This window comes from Amblyomma maculatum, chromosome 4 (genome assembly GCF_055883805.1).
Source record: "Amblyomma maculatum isolate TAMU_Amacu chromosome 4, ASM5588380v1, whole genome shotgun sequence".
NCBI lineage: Eukaryota > Metazoa > Arthropoda > Arachnida > Ixodida > Ixodidae > Amblyomma > Amblyomma maculatum.
In genome coordinates, this window is record NC_139347.1 from 60,919,251 (window position 1) to 60,933,213 (window position 13,963).

A 13,963-nucleotide genomic window follows, 5' to 3' on the forward strand; every position below is an offset into this window, starting at 1 on the left:
GGTTATCCCTGTGGCTACCACCTTCCGGTTTTGTATTCCTTGCTCTTCCCACTACCTCACCTGTTGCCTTTCGCTCTCCTTCCCTCTTCTCCCTCTCCCAAATATAGGAAGAGGATTTTTAGTGGGTGTTCTGAAGTGCCGTATTTATACGTAAATTACATGGCTACAAGTATAATGTGGAAGGAGTCCGCACAAGAAGAATAACAAAAATGTTGTGGTTATAACAAACTCGGCCATTTCATACCAACTGTAATCAAGGGCTAAAAAAAATTTGTAGACAATATGCAAAATTCAGGAGGAATGAACACGCCGATTTTATTTGAAAAGCAGCACTTAAGAAGGTGCATGCGATGCCACTGAGCATAAGTATAGTTTTTTTTACAAGTTCGATTAATCTGAACTTTCTTGATTTGAACAACGTGTATTAAAAAGGACCTTGATAGTTTGGACTTGCACATTTCTATTTCAAGGTCAAGTCGTTGAGGGGTGGCTGTACTCTGGGAAGGGTGCGAGATAATTTAATGCAAAAATAGTGCTGAGATAAAGAGCAAGAACATTTTTCTCTCTCATTTTTTCCCTATGCCTCAATATTTGCTGTGTTCCTGTTCAGTGTATTGCTCAAAGGAAAATAGGACACATTTTAAGGAGTATATGCTGCTTTATCTATTTTGCATGCTCTGTAAGTGCATTTTTTGACATTTCTTGTTTAATTAAAATTTGAAAACGCAGAAGAGTAAATTAACTAGACATAAAATATAGTGTTCTGTGCACCTTTTAGAGGTTTCTAAAAAGTCTTTAACAGCTGGCTTGTTTTTAGTGAAACTTCCCACGGAGCTCACATACCGTACCAACTTTTGTCGCGTAAAAAGTTTGGAAACGGTACTGACCTGGTTCAGTTGTGCATGATGCAAATCCGTGTCAGGCTGTTCTGAGGTCAGCTCAGCTGATATGGAGGAACTGAAGGCTGTCAACACCAGGCTGCTGCTGAAGGGCAGTGGCAGTGCTGTTTGTTATCTGTAGAATAAAGCATATTTAAGGACCTCGTCTTGCAACTCTCGCCTTGGCACCTTTTGTGCCATGGCACTTTCTTCTGTGGACAAAGATGGCACCTCCAGTATCTTTCAGTGGCAACTCAGCATTGGCAGCCTTTGGTCTCCTATTATTATGGGCTGCATTCCATGCAGCCGAATAAGGTAAGTATACTGCTGTCAGACCTGCAGTGAGAGAAAAGTTGCTGTGATAGCTTTGTTTGCAGTCTCACAGCAAGCAAGCCACCATTTGAGGCAGGTAAATTTTTTCTAAGCCTCTATTATAGAGACTCAAGACACTGCACAAGTGGGGTTGTGTTTGCAAGTATGTTAACCAAGCAAAACTTTTCGTACTGTTGTCGCTCTGCTCTTGCTTTCAGGGTGCTCCTTCACCGGGGGTTCCTGGAATGAGCCCCCATCAGAACCCAGGAACAGCTCCCAACACTTGCGCAAGTGAGGTGATTGTGCCGAGCTGCCAAGTTTCAATGATGCAGCAGAAGCCAGAGCTGCAACAGCCACAGCAGCAGCAGCAGCAGCAGGTGCAACTGGTCACCTCCTATTCGGCAGTGCCCCTCGCCAGCATTGTGCTTCCTATCGACCCGCCGGCACCCACTGTTAATCTTGCTGCCCAACGATCGAATGACTCCGAGGGCAGAGACCTTCCCAGTGGTGAGCGTGTTCTACATCTTACCTTGGAAGTTGTGTAACTTAGTACATTTCGAAATTTCTACACCATATTCTGACAGTCTTCAACGCTCATTTGCTGCCAGCTGCTGGAGAATCAGTTGCTTTAAAAGAATAGTATGCCTCTGTGAGTTGTGTTAACATCACTTCTGAAGTGTACTTTGTAGTCTAGCCCGGCTATAGCAAAGCCACTTATGGCGAAATAGCGGTTATAACGAAGGGACTTCAATTTCCCACTGGCATTTTTTGCATTTTCAATGCAATTTGGGTATGGTTTTAATGAAGTAAGTAAAAGCATCGTAAGAGATTTTGTAGCAAGTGAAAAATAGTCTATCGGTTGGAGCACTTTTGCGCCTTTCAGAGAAATTTCTTTGCAAAAATAAAAGCAAAACTCAGCTGACTGCCGCATGCTCCTAGTCGTCTGCACTGCCGCGGAGTGAAAGGTTGCTTCACTGCATAGCTTGGCTTGCTGCCCCTGTTGATCCTTGATTTCTCGGCTATGTCGAGTCGCGAGCTGGTGACCACCGCAGCGGCTGATGCTCTGTGGATGTTCCTTGGGAGTTCGGAGCAAAACTTGACTTCGAATTTGGCATGGAGGCCACTATGCAGAGGTCGGCGCTCACGAAATGTGGTCAGGGAACACAGCACCACTTAATTCCAGTGATGATAAATCAATTTGCCAACAGTCGTGACAGATTTTTCGGGCTCACTAGGACTGCAAAATGCCCAAAAAATCAAAATTAAAAAAAAAGTCACTTTACACAAACTTATGATTGGCACATAGTGGAGGATGGGGGTCAGCAGCTGTGTGCCCATTCTAAGCCGTGCAGTGTTTACACAAATGACGGGCGACAACTGACGTCCTATGGCTGTACTGCCGTCGGCGTTTGGCGGACGAACATGCAAGCTTGGACAAAGTACAGACGCGGAAGCGAACCTGCCATGAGGAATTTGTTGAATTGTCGCAGTTTAAAGATGCTTTTCGCATAGTCCTCATTGTCGATGTAGTGAAGCATCCTCAAAACGCGGCGGTGCCATTTGTGAAGAGGTACCATTGTTACTGCGTCGCCACTGCAATACAGGGCACGGAGGCACTCACTATTTTGGAGCATTTCTTTCAGGTGCTTATATACGTCACTTCTGTGGAGCCTGTCTCGATGCAGCGAATAAGTCCGAATAATCAAGCGTCTAAAAAATTGAGGGTCACAATTTTCGGTGTTTTTTTTTTCTCCCGCAGTCCAGATCTAACGAAATAGCGGATACTGTGAATACTGTGAATCCATTTTCGATCCCCCCCCCCTCCCCTTTTGACTTCGTTATAACAGGGATAGACTGTAGTGTTTACTTTTATTTTTCCTTCTATTTCGGTAGTCAGCAGAACACAGCCCATATCAAAGGATTTAAGGGACGACAAGACAAGCTACAAGCAAGCTTGTGCTTTTTTTTTTTCTTTTTTGTTGCTCAAAATGGCTGGAGGAAAGCCATGCTGCAGTGATGAAGTTAGGAACGGACTGAAACACTTTCCACTGTTGGCAAGTTAAGGTGTGACTGCTGTGTAATGTGCTTCGCAACATATCCTGCCAACATATCCCCCTTCTTTCTTGCTTCAAGGTAGCCTGTACTATCAGCTTGTTGAGACAGCGGCCAACTGCTTTGCGGTTTGCTTTAGTCTTCTAACAGGTATGCAGTGATCTTTTGTAACAGTGTGGCCAGCTGCTATTAGGATGAAAAGATTGGTGACAACCGCACTTCGTGAAGTCACCTGTGTCTAAGCAATCAAAGTGGGTGCACCACAGCTTGCTGCTATGTGTGCTGAAACACAGTCACAGCAGCTTTGATTACAGATTGTGTAGTGTTGTTTGGGGAGGTATCGCCATTTCTTGACCGATGTTTTCTGCGCACAGTGCAAACCTGCGCAGTTTTAAGTAAGAGAGTCCTATACTGTGTTAATTTGTAGTGTGTGATGTGTAATATTTTGCTATTACTGTATGTAATAGCCTGCTGAGTGCCACTTTATTTTCATGTGCTAAAATTACCACTTTGCTTACTTTCTCTCAATTTACAGATACCCCGACCCTGCGGTTCTTCTACAACATTGGCTGTGACGTATGTTGTTGTCTTCAGCATCTTTTTATTTAAGCCACTTTATTGCTGGTATTTTCCTTGCTTGTTCTTGCAAATCTCTGTTTTTGCATTATTACATTTCTCTCTTGTAGCTTTTGGCAGGCTGCTATAAACTCGCTGAAATGTCCTGGATTCTCTTCAAGAAATGTCTTTTGGTCTTTCATTTCACCTCTGAAAGAGGCAGCAAAGTACTTTCTAGTTTTGTATTTGTATGTAACTTTTTGTGTCCGGCCTTAATGTGGTCTTAGCAACAGTTTGTGCAGGTTTACAGTATATAATATGGTGTGTCATACTATGTAGCTGTCTTCCTAGTGACGTTTACCTGCATAATAATTATTTAGAAGTAGGAATGTCCATTTATATGTGGACTGTGTTAGAAGGAGACAAATGGACAAGTTGGGGTGATGTTACTGCTATTATATTAGTCCACCATGTACAATAGCGCACATTTCTGGATAGGTCGGTCATGCAGTGTTGTCGGAAAAGCTATGTGGTTCAAATATGAACGTGAAGAACACAAGGACAGTGATGTCTTTATCCTTGTGTTCTTCATATGCCTGCAGTTTTTTGTTTAACCATCATGGGTACTGCTTGCATGCAGGGACTTGATCACAGCTCGCTCCTCAGCTTTGTTAAAGCGGCTCGCTTTTTCTTTTTTTTTTAAATTTTTGTGACTGTCTTTCTCTTTCATCCATCAATACATACTGCTTTTATGCCTCGGGGCAATAAACATCACTTAAAAAAAAGATACAACTGCATGCACATTCTTTGTGAATGTTAGACATTGGTGATTATTTTTTCAAACTCTGAGGTTTATCCTTGGTGTCTTATGTTTTACTATATACAAAGTCAGAAAAGCCATTTGCAAGTTCACAAGAATTTCTGTCTGTGAGCATGTTTACTGGGGACAGTATTTGCAGCATGCACACATGACATGCAGTGCGAGTGAGATTTCATGGGGCTCACTGTGTATTTGTAGCCCAGTTTGTGGCCCTTCATATTATTTATGCTCAGTTCATATTATTCTCTTCTCACTTCATTCCTTGAGTAGTGAAACTGGTGAATTTTTTGGTTAAATCACTTTTTCTGCCTGATTGTAAACCAACCTGCCTACTTTCGCATTATGATTTCTGTGGGATGTTGCTGGTTGTCTCCTTGCCTTGCTGCTATACCCTGGTTTCACTGCAAGTGTCTTGTGGCTTAGTGGTGTGGTATTCAAATAAGACTGGTGCATTAAAGGTATTAATCATAGATAAAGGAGGGCAATACATTGAAGCACTCATCCAGTTTACATACAAAATTTGAGGGGAGATTTAACCTCAGTGAACTGCTTTTGAAGGTTGTACTAGCACATTGCTGGGCAGACGCAAGCCCAAAATATTTACTGTTGGTAACTTAATGTTGTTTTGCACGTGTAACTTGTTTCTTCTGGAAATAGTTGTGATTCATGCTTTTCTTAGATCTCCCATAGCTCTGTTTTTCCATGGCAGACTTGTTCAGCTTGTTTTCATCGGTTTCATAACTTGCTAGTTCGACACTGTATTGATCAGAGTTGGCTTTGCTTTGAAGGCCCCAAGAATTCTCTATGTATAACTGCTGCAGACTTTGTTTCTTTCTTTGCTAAATTTACTCCTCAAGCCATGCAGAATGCTACTTAGCAAGTATCTCCGGCTGAATGCTTGTTTGCATTAGTTTCCCTTATGTGTTTAGTAACTGAAACATGGCAGGCCTCTTGTTCAGTTCCTTGCAGCATATGTGCGTGCGTAAATAGAGGTTTCTTTCCGTGATCTTTTGTTACAGAATCAGAGAAGAGGAATTTTTGCACAGCTTGGTGGGGAGGGGGGGGGGGGGGGAGGGGGGGAGCTGAGGAATCATGTTGACATTTAGGTGCATGCCATCGTAATATTACAAGCTGTCCCTACATGTGACCTTCTGAGACTGCAAAGAATATTTGATGTTTAACATCAAAGGAAACATCTTCATTCATGCACATATTGCATAATGAAAATAGGGAAAAAGTAGGTTTTCTTATTGACTTTCGTTGTGGCTCTTCGTCTGATGCTGTTTTGAGCCATTTATTTGCCTCAGCATCTTTAGGATTGCTGCATGCAGCAATCCTACATATGCACACATTGTTGTACATGCATTCAAATGCCAGAAACATTTAACAGAAATTTAACAACTTGGATGTCCATTTTGTTGTAACCTCTTGAAGGCTTGCTCATACAACAGGCTAGGGAGCCATGCAGTCGTGGCCAGGGTGCCCTCATCGCAAAGGCCCTTTAAAGGACTCTGTCTATTCTTTTTTGTTTCTTCTCATGAAGGTACATACACAAAAAAGCCACCTGCCTTTAAAAGCAATGAAGACTGTAAGAGAATATTGGTACTTCTAGTGTTTGAAGCATTAATTGCAAAAGAATTGATTGAGTAATAAATTTGGATTGCAGATAATCTAACAAAAAATAGCGATGGAAGGTGTTTCGTAACTTTATCGCAAAACGTTTTTGTGCTCTCCTATGATCTTCTTGGTTTGAAAGACTCTTGGCTTCTGCTACATATCTTGTTCGTTTCAATGCTGTTTTCGTTTCCAGGTCGCATCGGCTTACATGCTGTGTTTTCTTTTGTGCCCAGTACTACTACCGGATGTGCAGCACTTCCATGCAAACCTGTGTCGTCCCACCAGTGCAGGGCTACAATGGCAACTTCAGCGTGGCCTGTGTGCCATACATGCCCGATTCCAGCACTGTTGTGCCTGATGTTAGATGCAGTGTGCCAGATGCCGGCGTGCCTACAAATGGCTTCGGTGAAGGTCTTGATCCTCTTTTTTTGTCTTCCTTGCTGGGTGGCCATTTCCTAAGCCTAGCCTGCTAAGTTGTTGCTTGGCTTGAGAGAGGTGATGGAAAAGGTGCTCAGAATTGTTGTGCCCTGCAAACCAGTGTCAGAGTGGAAAAGAAGCATAAGCAGATCGGGTGGGAGGGCGTCAACTTAGGTGGTATGCATGTGGGTGGGAAGCTCAATTCATGTATAGATTGGGTAGTGGCTCTTTTAGTTGCATGTCGTCTCACTATGAGGCACTTTTCGTTTTTTGTCCGTGCTGATTTGTGCAGTGCCATGTTATCCACCAACAAACTGATAGGCTGACAACAAAGTCACCACTGGAAGATAGTGCCTTCGGTCTTTTGTGATGCCGCAAGTGCCGACCAGGTGAAAGAAAAAAAACGTATCCAGCTGGATTATTTAACTGGAAATCTCAGCTTTCCAGCTGGAAACCATAAATCCAGCTGAAATGACATCAGTTTACAGCAAGATGGACCTTGTTCCCTAGAGTCAGCTTGACAACTTAAGCCTATTTAAACACGTTGAAAACTGGCTTTTTTTTTTTTTAATCACAATAGAAATTGTGTGTGGCAGTCCTGAACAAGGGCACAGCTTCACTGCGGAGCTGAGGCTTACCTGATTATAGTCAAAACATGCTGCTAGACGGCTCTGCTAGTTAGTCCAAAGTTTAGAGGAATCCCCCAAGATAGGGTAGGCTTATAATAAGGGAGAGATTATTGATTAGCATATCTTATGGCTATGCTAATGCTATATAACTATCCTAATGCTGGTCATCACTTTCCTTTGTAGCCATATGGTTGCGTTTGGGTGGATGCAAATTTAAGTTTTTATTAACGACATTCCTGCTAAGATATTTTCAAGTTTATATTTGTTTGCCATAGATTGCATTGTGTACGAAACAATAAGCAATGAATGGGAATGTGTTTGATTTACAGGCTGACTTTAATGGCATTGTCTCACGGTGAGAGAAGTGGAAAATGCAACTAAATAAAAAAATATATCCATCGGTCCTTCATGAAAAGAAAGAAAAAAATACGAACATATTATTTTTTGAATGGTGATATTAACCAGCAATATCGTATAGTATAAATATTTAAGTGTCACTACTCAAGTGATCGTTCCTGTACTGCCTATGTCAATGATGTTTGTTGTAGAGGCTTCCAGAGGGCATTGTTTCATTCAATGACATCTGAAATACTCGCCTCTTGCTCTAAAGAATACTGCTTATGTTTCATTTGCTGAGCAAATCCTGGAGTATGCTGGACAGAGCATAGAAAACAGAAATGATGACACAGGCGATGAACTTTAACTTTATTCCAGAACCACTGACACATCTCTTATATATCCAAAAAGCGCCGACTAGCGGTGATTTTTGACACTCGACGACAAAAAGTGACATGACAAGTGGAAAAGTTAAGACCAAAAGATAAAACCTGAAAGCACAAAACCTGAACAAGGTGAAAACAAAATAGGCAAGTCATCTTTAAGCCGTCTACATGTGAAACAACGGAGTAATTTGACCAAAAGAATTTTTAAGAACTGTTCCGAGAACATGTGACTAAAATCATGCATACACATATAAGTAATGGCAGGAAATAATGCGCAATGGAACAAACCAACTTCCAAACAAGGCAAAAATATAAAAATGAGAAGCTAAAATGAAGAAAGTGCACGTCAAGAGCACAAAAAAATGAAATATAAAAAAGAAAACTCCCATGAGCAACAAAGATGAAGCCAACAATTGACAATTCTTCTTCATCTTTTGTTTTTAGTGTTCTTCATCTTTGAATTTGGCTGTTGGCTTCATTTGTTGCTCATTTTTTTGTTCCCCATTTTGTTCCCATTGTACATTACTGCCAGTGCTCCTTCCTGATCTGTGTGTATGTATGATTTTAGTTACATGTTCTCGGACCAGTTCTTAAAAATTCTTTTGGTCAAATTACTCCACTGCTTCACGTGTTGGCATCTTAGAAATGACTTGCCTATGTCGTTCTCACCTTCTTCGGGTTTTGTTCCTTCCGGATCTTTTTGTTTTTTTTTTCTTAGATTTTTTACTTTTCCAATTGTGAAGTCACTTATTGTCACCATGAGCGTCGAAAATTGCCTCTAGCCGGCACTTTTTCGGGTATATAAACAGTGTTTTGGTGAGGTGGTTCTGGAATAAAGTTAGAAGTTCAGCGCCTATGTCGTCATTTCTGTTTTCTGTGCTCTGTCCGTGTAACTGAGCACTGCCAACCACAGTAAATCAGCACCAACTAGCCAGACAGCTTGTCCTATTAAAGTTCACAGCTCATTGTGTGTGAGACCCCCACCAAAAATCTTTAACTGACCAGACCGAAAGTGTACAAAATAGAGTGGCAAAGTTTGTTCTAAGGCGGTAGAAGCGAGGGGAGAGCTGCTCTAAGATGAAAAGTGAGCAGGGGATGGGAAGCACTCCCCTCACGGCAAAGAAAACTGCACTTGAAATTGTTAGTTCAGATATGTTAACAACAGCACTGAGCGTCTAAAAGAACTGACCATAACTTTAAAATACAAGAACGAGGATTTATGCTAATTTCTTTCTTTGTGAGATCTCTGCTAAGGTGGAATTGTTTTGTCCTTTAAAGAGGCAGTCTACTGCCGGAGACGAGTATTAGCATATTGGCTTATTCTAATAGATCTTACCACTTGATGGCAATACAGCAAAACCTCGTTGATACGTTTCTGAAACGTCTGATCTGAACCGCCTGATTTTGAAAATTTTTTACTGCTGACTGAGGTACAAAGAAAGGCATTGAAGCTTTCACTCCATAGAAGTATAGATTAGCATTGATAGACACCCAGTATTCATAGCCTCTTTTTTATCTCTCGCAGAACTCTGTCCGTAATCGCGTTGTCTTAAGCGCGGGAGAGATTTAGTAACAAATCCGGTTCGTAGAAGGCAAAGCAGAGTTGGGATCGTTTCCGGATGCTTCACCTCCTTACAACATTTACGTGTGGAGAAGCCATCGTGATAGCTTGCAGCTGCCATGTTTTTGCTCATGCTGCATCCCCCAGACACAGCCGCTTGTATGCAAGTGAATAGTTGTAATTATCAAATGGTTCACTCCTATTCCCCTAAGGCACCACAAAGAAGCCACCGCATTCCTCCTCATGATATCGCGTTTCCGCGGGAACTAACACCTCACATGTCGGCTTTCTTTGGTGCTTCGCCCCTCTGCACCTGGCCACTGCAGGAAAGCAACTGTGGCGGGTGAACACTGTCGATAAGCTTTCCATGTCTCAAAACGCATGCTAGCACATGTCCGGTTGATCGCAAAACGTATTATACGACCACAATTTGTCGAAATTTGGAACACAGTAACTCGGAATTGGTGTTATCCAGGAACATATTAACCGGGAGAAAAATAGTGTAACTCTATGGGAGAGGCTTTACTGCCTGCAATTTCGTGCGCATGAAACGGGAAATCGTATGAACCAGGAACGCATCGAGAGTCTACTGTATTGAGGGAAGAACTCGCTGATTAATCAGGAATTTATATTTTAAATTGAGCAGGAAAGTTGTAGCAGATGATGCTGCCATCCTGTGTCCTTTCGCTGCTACTAACATCTCATCTGTTCGGAGCGTCTGAAGTGAATATACTACATTTTATGACTATGCCACAGCGTCTATAGACAAGTACTAGCATTTGTGTTCATATCAACTCAAAGCCTTTTTTTTTCTCTTTCAGTAAATTACAGCTACGTTTATTCTTCAATATTATTTGATTTGCTTTTAAAATGCGTTCAAAACAGAAAACCTCACAACCAAAGATGTCACCATACTTAACCCTTTCACTGTTTTTGCTGTACTGGTACTGCGGCCGCATTCCGTCCCACAGCATTTTTTGCCGTATGGGTACTACGCTAAACACTGAAATCCGACACTGGGGGTGAGTTTTTTTTTCCGTAGCATTCAACAGTCAAAGGGTTAAAGCTGCGCTGCTGTCAGGAGCACTGCTGTAAGCAAAAACGGTTGTTGGTACCTGCAGCAGACATCACCAGATTTATTTCTCTGTTTGAAGCTATTTCGGTATTCTCATTTATAGCTTTTAACAAAATGTGTGCATCTTAGTTAATGGCACGTTCTTCATGCGACTTAAGCGGTATTGCGCAGTTGTATGCATAGCATTTTGAAAGGACTGAAATGAAGTAAAAGTTGCCCGTGTCTGCTTGTTTTTTTCCTTTAGGAAACGGCTGCATGACCTCCTCACCACACAACTTTGGGACTCCAGTGAACAACGGCTCCTTTGGTCCTTCACCACCTCATGGCTACAACATGGCACCACCCACTGTCGCACAGCCCCAGAATTGACTGCAAGTGCCGTGCGTGGCATCTTGCTGGCATTAATCTCTGGTTTAAGGCCAGTAGGTTGCCGCATAACCTCTCGCACCCTAGTCAGCCATGCCAGCTTGCATTTATTTAGCTCATGACGTAACACATTGTAAACTCAGTCTGTGGTGAGTTATCAGATGCAGCTGATTGTGGTCCGAACACCACATTCAATAAGGTCTTATACACTGCTTATTGTGATGTGCATCAGTGATTATTACATTTCTGATTTGACAAGCAGTGGTCTGTCTCAGAAAATCGTTCAGGACCTAATTTTAATGTTTTCTTCTTTTGCTTTGGAGAGGAACAAAAAAAGAAATACTCTTCCCTGGGCCTAGCGCTAAGGCTTCCTGCTTTTTTTTTTAAATTTTTGGCCATGTGTTAAAATCTCCAACTGGGAGCTTAAGCTTTCAGTGGGAGAGGAGGGAGGGGGGGAGGGGGACCACTAGTTTGTGTGAGTGCAATCAAGTTTCCTGTGATACTACTGGCATCTACTTTCACGCTGTTACAGAGTCCAAAGTTGTGTGTGCCTTGACAGGCTGTAGCCTAGTCGAATTTCATTGTGCCTTTATAGCACTGCTGCTCATTTTGAGTTTTCTAGTAAAGCAAGCTTCTAGTCGTCAATGCTGATGTAAACATTAAATGCTTGAATCTCCTTCTCTAAAGAACCTCAGCATTTGCCTTGCCACCTAGTCTCATTAATAAAAAATGGCGTTTTCGATCTCAAACAGAAAACAGTGCAATTTTGAACTGAGTGATTATATATGCTGGTGAAATGCGCGGCCAAATTGTAAGCTGACGTGCATAATAGCTGTCTCAAGTTTTAATAGAAATGGCGGCTTGATTGTTAGGCAGGCCAGCTACACAAATCTAGTCCGTCCATCTGTGCTCATTTTGGTCGTAGAGTCTTCGAGTGATTATAATGGTGGTGAAATGTATGGCCAAAATTGAAGCTGACATCCATGATATCTGCCTCAAGTTCTGCTAAATATGCAGCTTGATTGTTGGGCAGACCAGTTACTGAAATCTAGTCCATTCATCTGTGCTCATTCTAATCGTGGTGTCTTTTTTTGTTGTTTCATGTAGCTTGAACATTGAGTGCACAGTTTTATTGCATTACCACCTAGCTTCGCTAGTCAAAAATGGTGTTTTTGGTTTCAAACAGAAAAGGAAATTTTGAACTGAGTGTATATGTATGGTGGTGAAATGTATGGCCAAAATTGAAGCTGACTTGCATGATATCAGCCTTAAGTTATACTAGAAGTGATGGCTTGATGGTTAGGCATACCAGCTACAAAAATCTAGTCCATTCATCTGTGCTCATTTCAATCATGGATTTTTTTTTTTTTTTTTTATAGATGCTTCGTTTCTACTTTAACATTGAGCACACTACAGCTTATTTACCTAGCTTCATTAGTCAAAAATAATGTTTCGATTTGAAGCAGAGAAAAGTGCAGTTTTGACGTGAGTGATTATATATGCTGGTGAAAGAAGTGGCCAAAATTGAACCTAGCATGTATAATATAAGTATCAAGTTCTAGAAATGGCAGCTTGATTGTTGGGTAGACCAGCTACTGAAATCTAGTCCATCTGTCTGTGCTCATTTCACTTGTGGCATATTTTTTTTTTATTGATGTTTTATGTATACTTGAACGTTGAGCACTCACAGCTTATTCATTGGGACATTGCATACTCACAGCTGATTCAGAACTCATGTGCACACCTCATAGCAATCTTAGATTTGCATGAAAATGTTTTTTCCTCCGTGACACCTGGGTTATTTTTCATATCTTGTGTAGAGTAGCAGCTGCATTCAGGAATTTTCTTTTTTCTTTTTGTGGTCTAATGGTCTTTGTATTACATTAATGTTCACATTGGCTAGTTCTGACATGTTGCTACACTTTAAAACCACCTTATTAATTTTCTTTATGATTTTGCTTGTGTGGTGGCTGGTACTTGGGGTTCATTGAACAAGAGCTTTTTGCTTTGTGTTGTGCAACTGTGCTTCAGTGCTCATACTGAGGATGTCATGTTTAGCTGGTCGAAATGGTGTTTTTCACTTGCCTGTGCATCGAAAAAGGGAATAAGACTCCTTTCAAATTATTCTGTGATCTTGGCCGCACTGTGAGTGCACATTTTCCTCATGTCCTGCATACTGTACTTGTGTTTTTCCTCACGTTATATCTTTTCTGTCACAGGCCTAAGGTGTGGCCTTGTTTTTGAGGCAATAATTACATAACTGTTCTTGTTCTGTCTTTTTTTACACTCCTCAGGCATAGAGGCTTAAATGTCATTACCCCTTATTTGTATACACTTCTCATTAATTATATCTTGTGATCTGTTATTGCATTTCTCATCTCTGGCACTGAAGCTTTGCAACCTGTGGTGCCTGGGGGTGTCCAGACTTCTATTCAGAGAGAAGCAAAGTAGCTCCACTGCCTGCAAAAGCATCTTGTTCCCTGTGAAAGATTGCCTTACTTTCAGTATTCAGGTTTTCTATGCCACATTTCTGGAAATAAACATACTTGAAACATTAGATATTTGAAATGTATTTTATTTGGTTGTACAACTTTTTTTATTGTCCATTAGAGCTTTTATGCATTAAAAAAAATGAGCTCGATATAGCCTTTCAGTACTTGCTCTTGCAAATTAAGCAATAAAATTAAGCTAGAAACAAGAATAGCTGCCTCTAGATAGTATGTATTAAAGTAAAAGCTTTACTGGCCTAGCGAGAGCCAAGGTCATAGGCTGGCCAGATTTGACCTTCAAGCGGAGGAGTGGTGGGAGTTGCTATGTGGCTCAAGTGTCCACGAAGAAAATGTGACGCCTGCTGTGCCCTTCCTTTCCTGTAAACCAATATACTAAGAATGTTCTGAAAGTAAGTTTTGTCAATTATTTTCATGCGGAAACTTTATTGCCCCCAAATATAGGCTAGCAT

The 13,963-nt window shown here is 41.4% G+C and overlaps 1 protein-coding gene across 4 annotated transcripts in view; it reads left to right on the forward strand.

The window, feature by feature from the left end:
* Positions 1–13,561, forward strand: part of LOC146191200 (uncharacterized) — a 51,726-nt gene extending 38,165 nt beyond the window's left edge. For 3 of the 4 annotated variants that reach the window (XM_084601686.1, XM_084601685.1, XM_084601688.1), the window contains 4 exons: positions 1,409–1,697; positions 3,778–3,818; positions 6,468–6,645; positions 10,883–13,561. In XM_084601686.1, coding sequence (XP_084457812.1) covers positions 1,409–1,697; positions 3,778–3,818; positions 6,468–6,645; positions 10,883–11,007 — 633 coding nt within the window. In that variant the 3' untranslated portion in view covers positions 11,008–13,561. The remainder of the gene's footprint in view (positions 1–1,408; positions 1,698–3,777; positions 3,819–6,467; positions 6,646–10,882) is intronic. The other variant, XM_084601687.1, reaches the window with a different exon arrangement.
* The last annotated feature ends 402 nt before the right edge of the window (positions 13,562–13,963 follow it).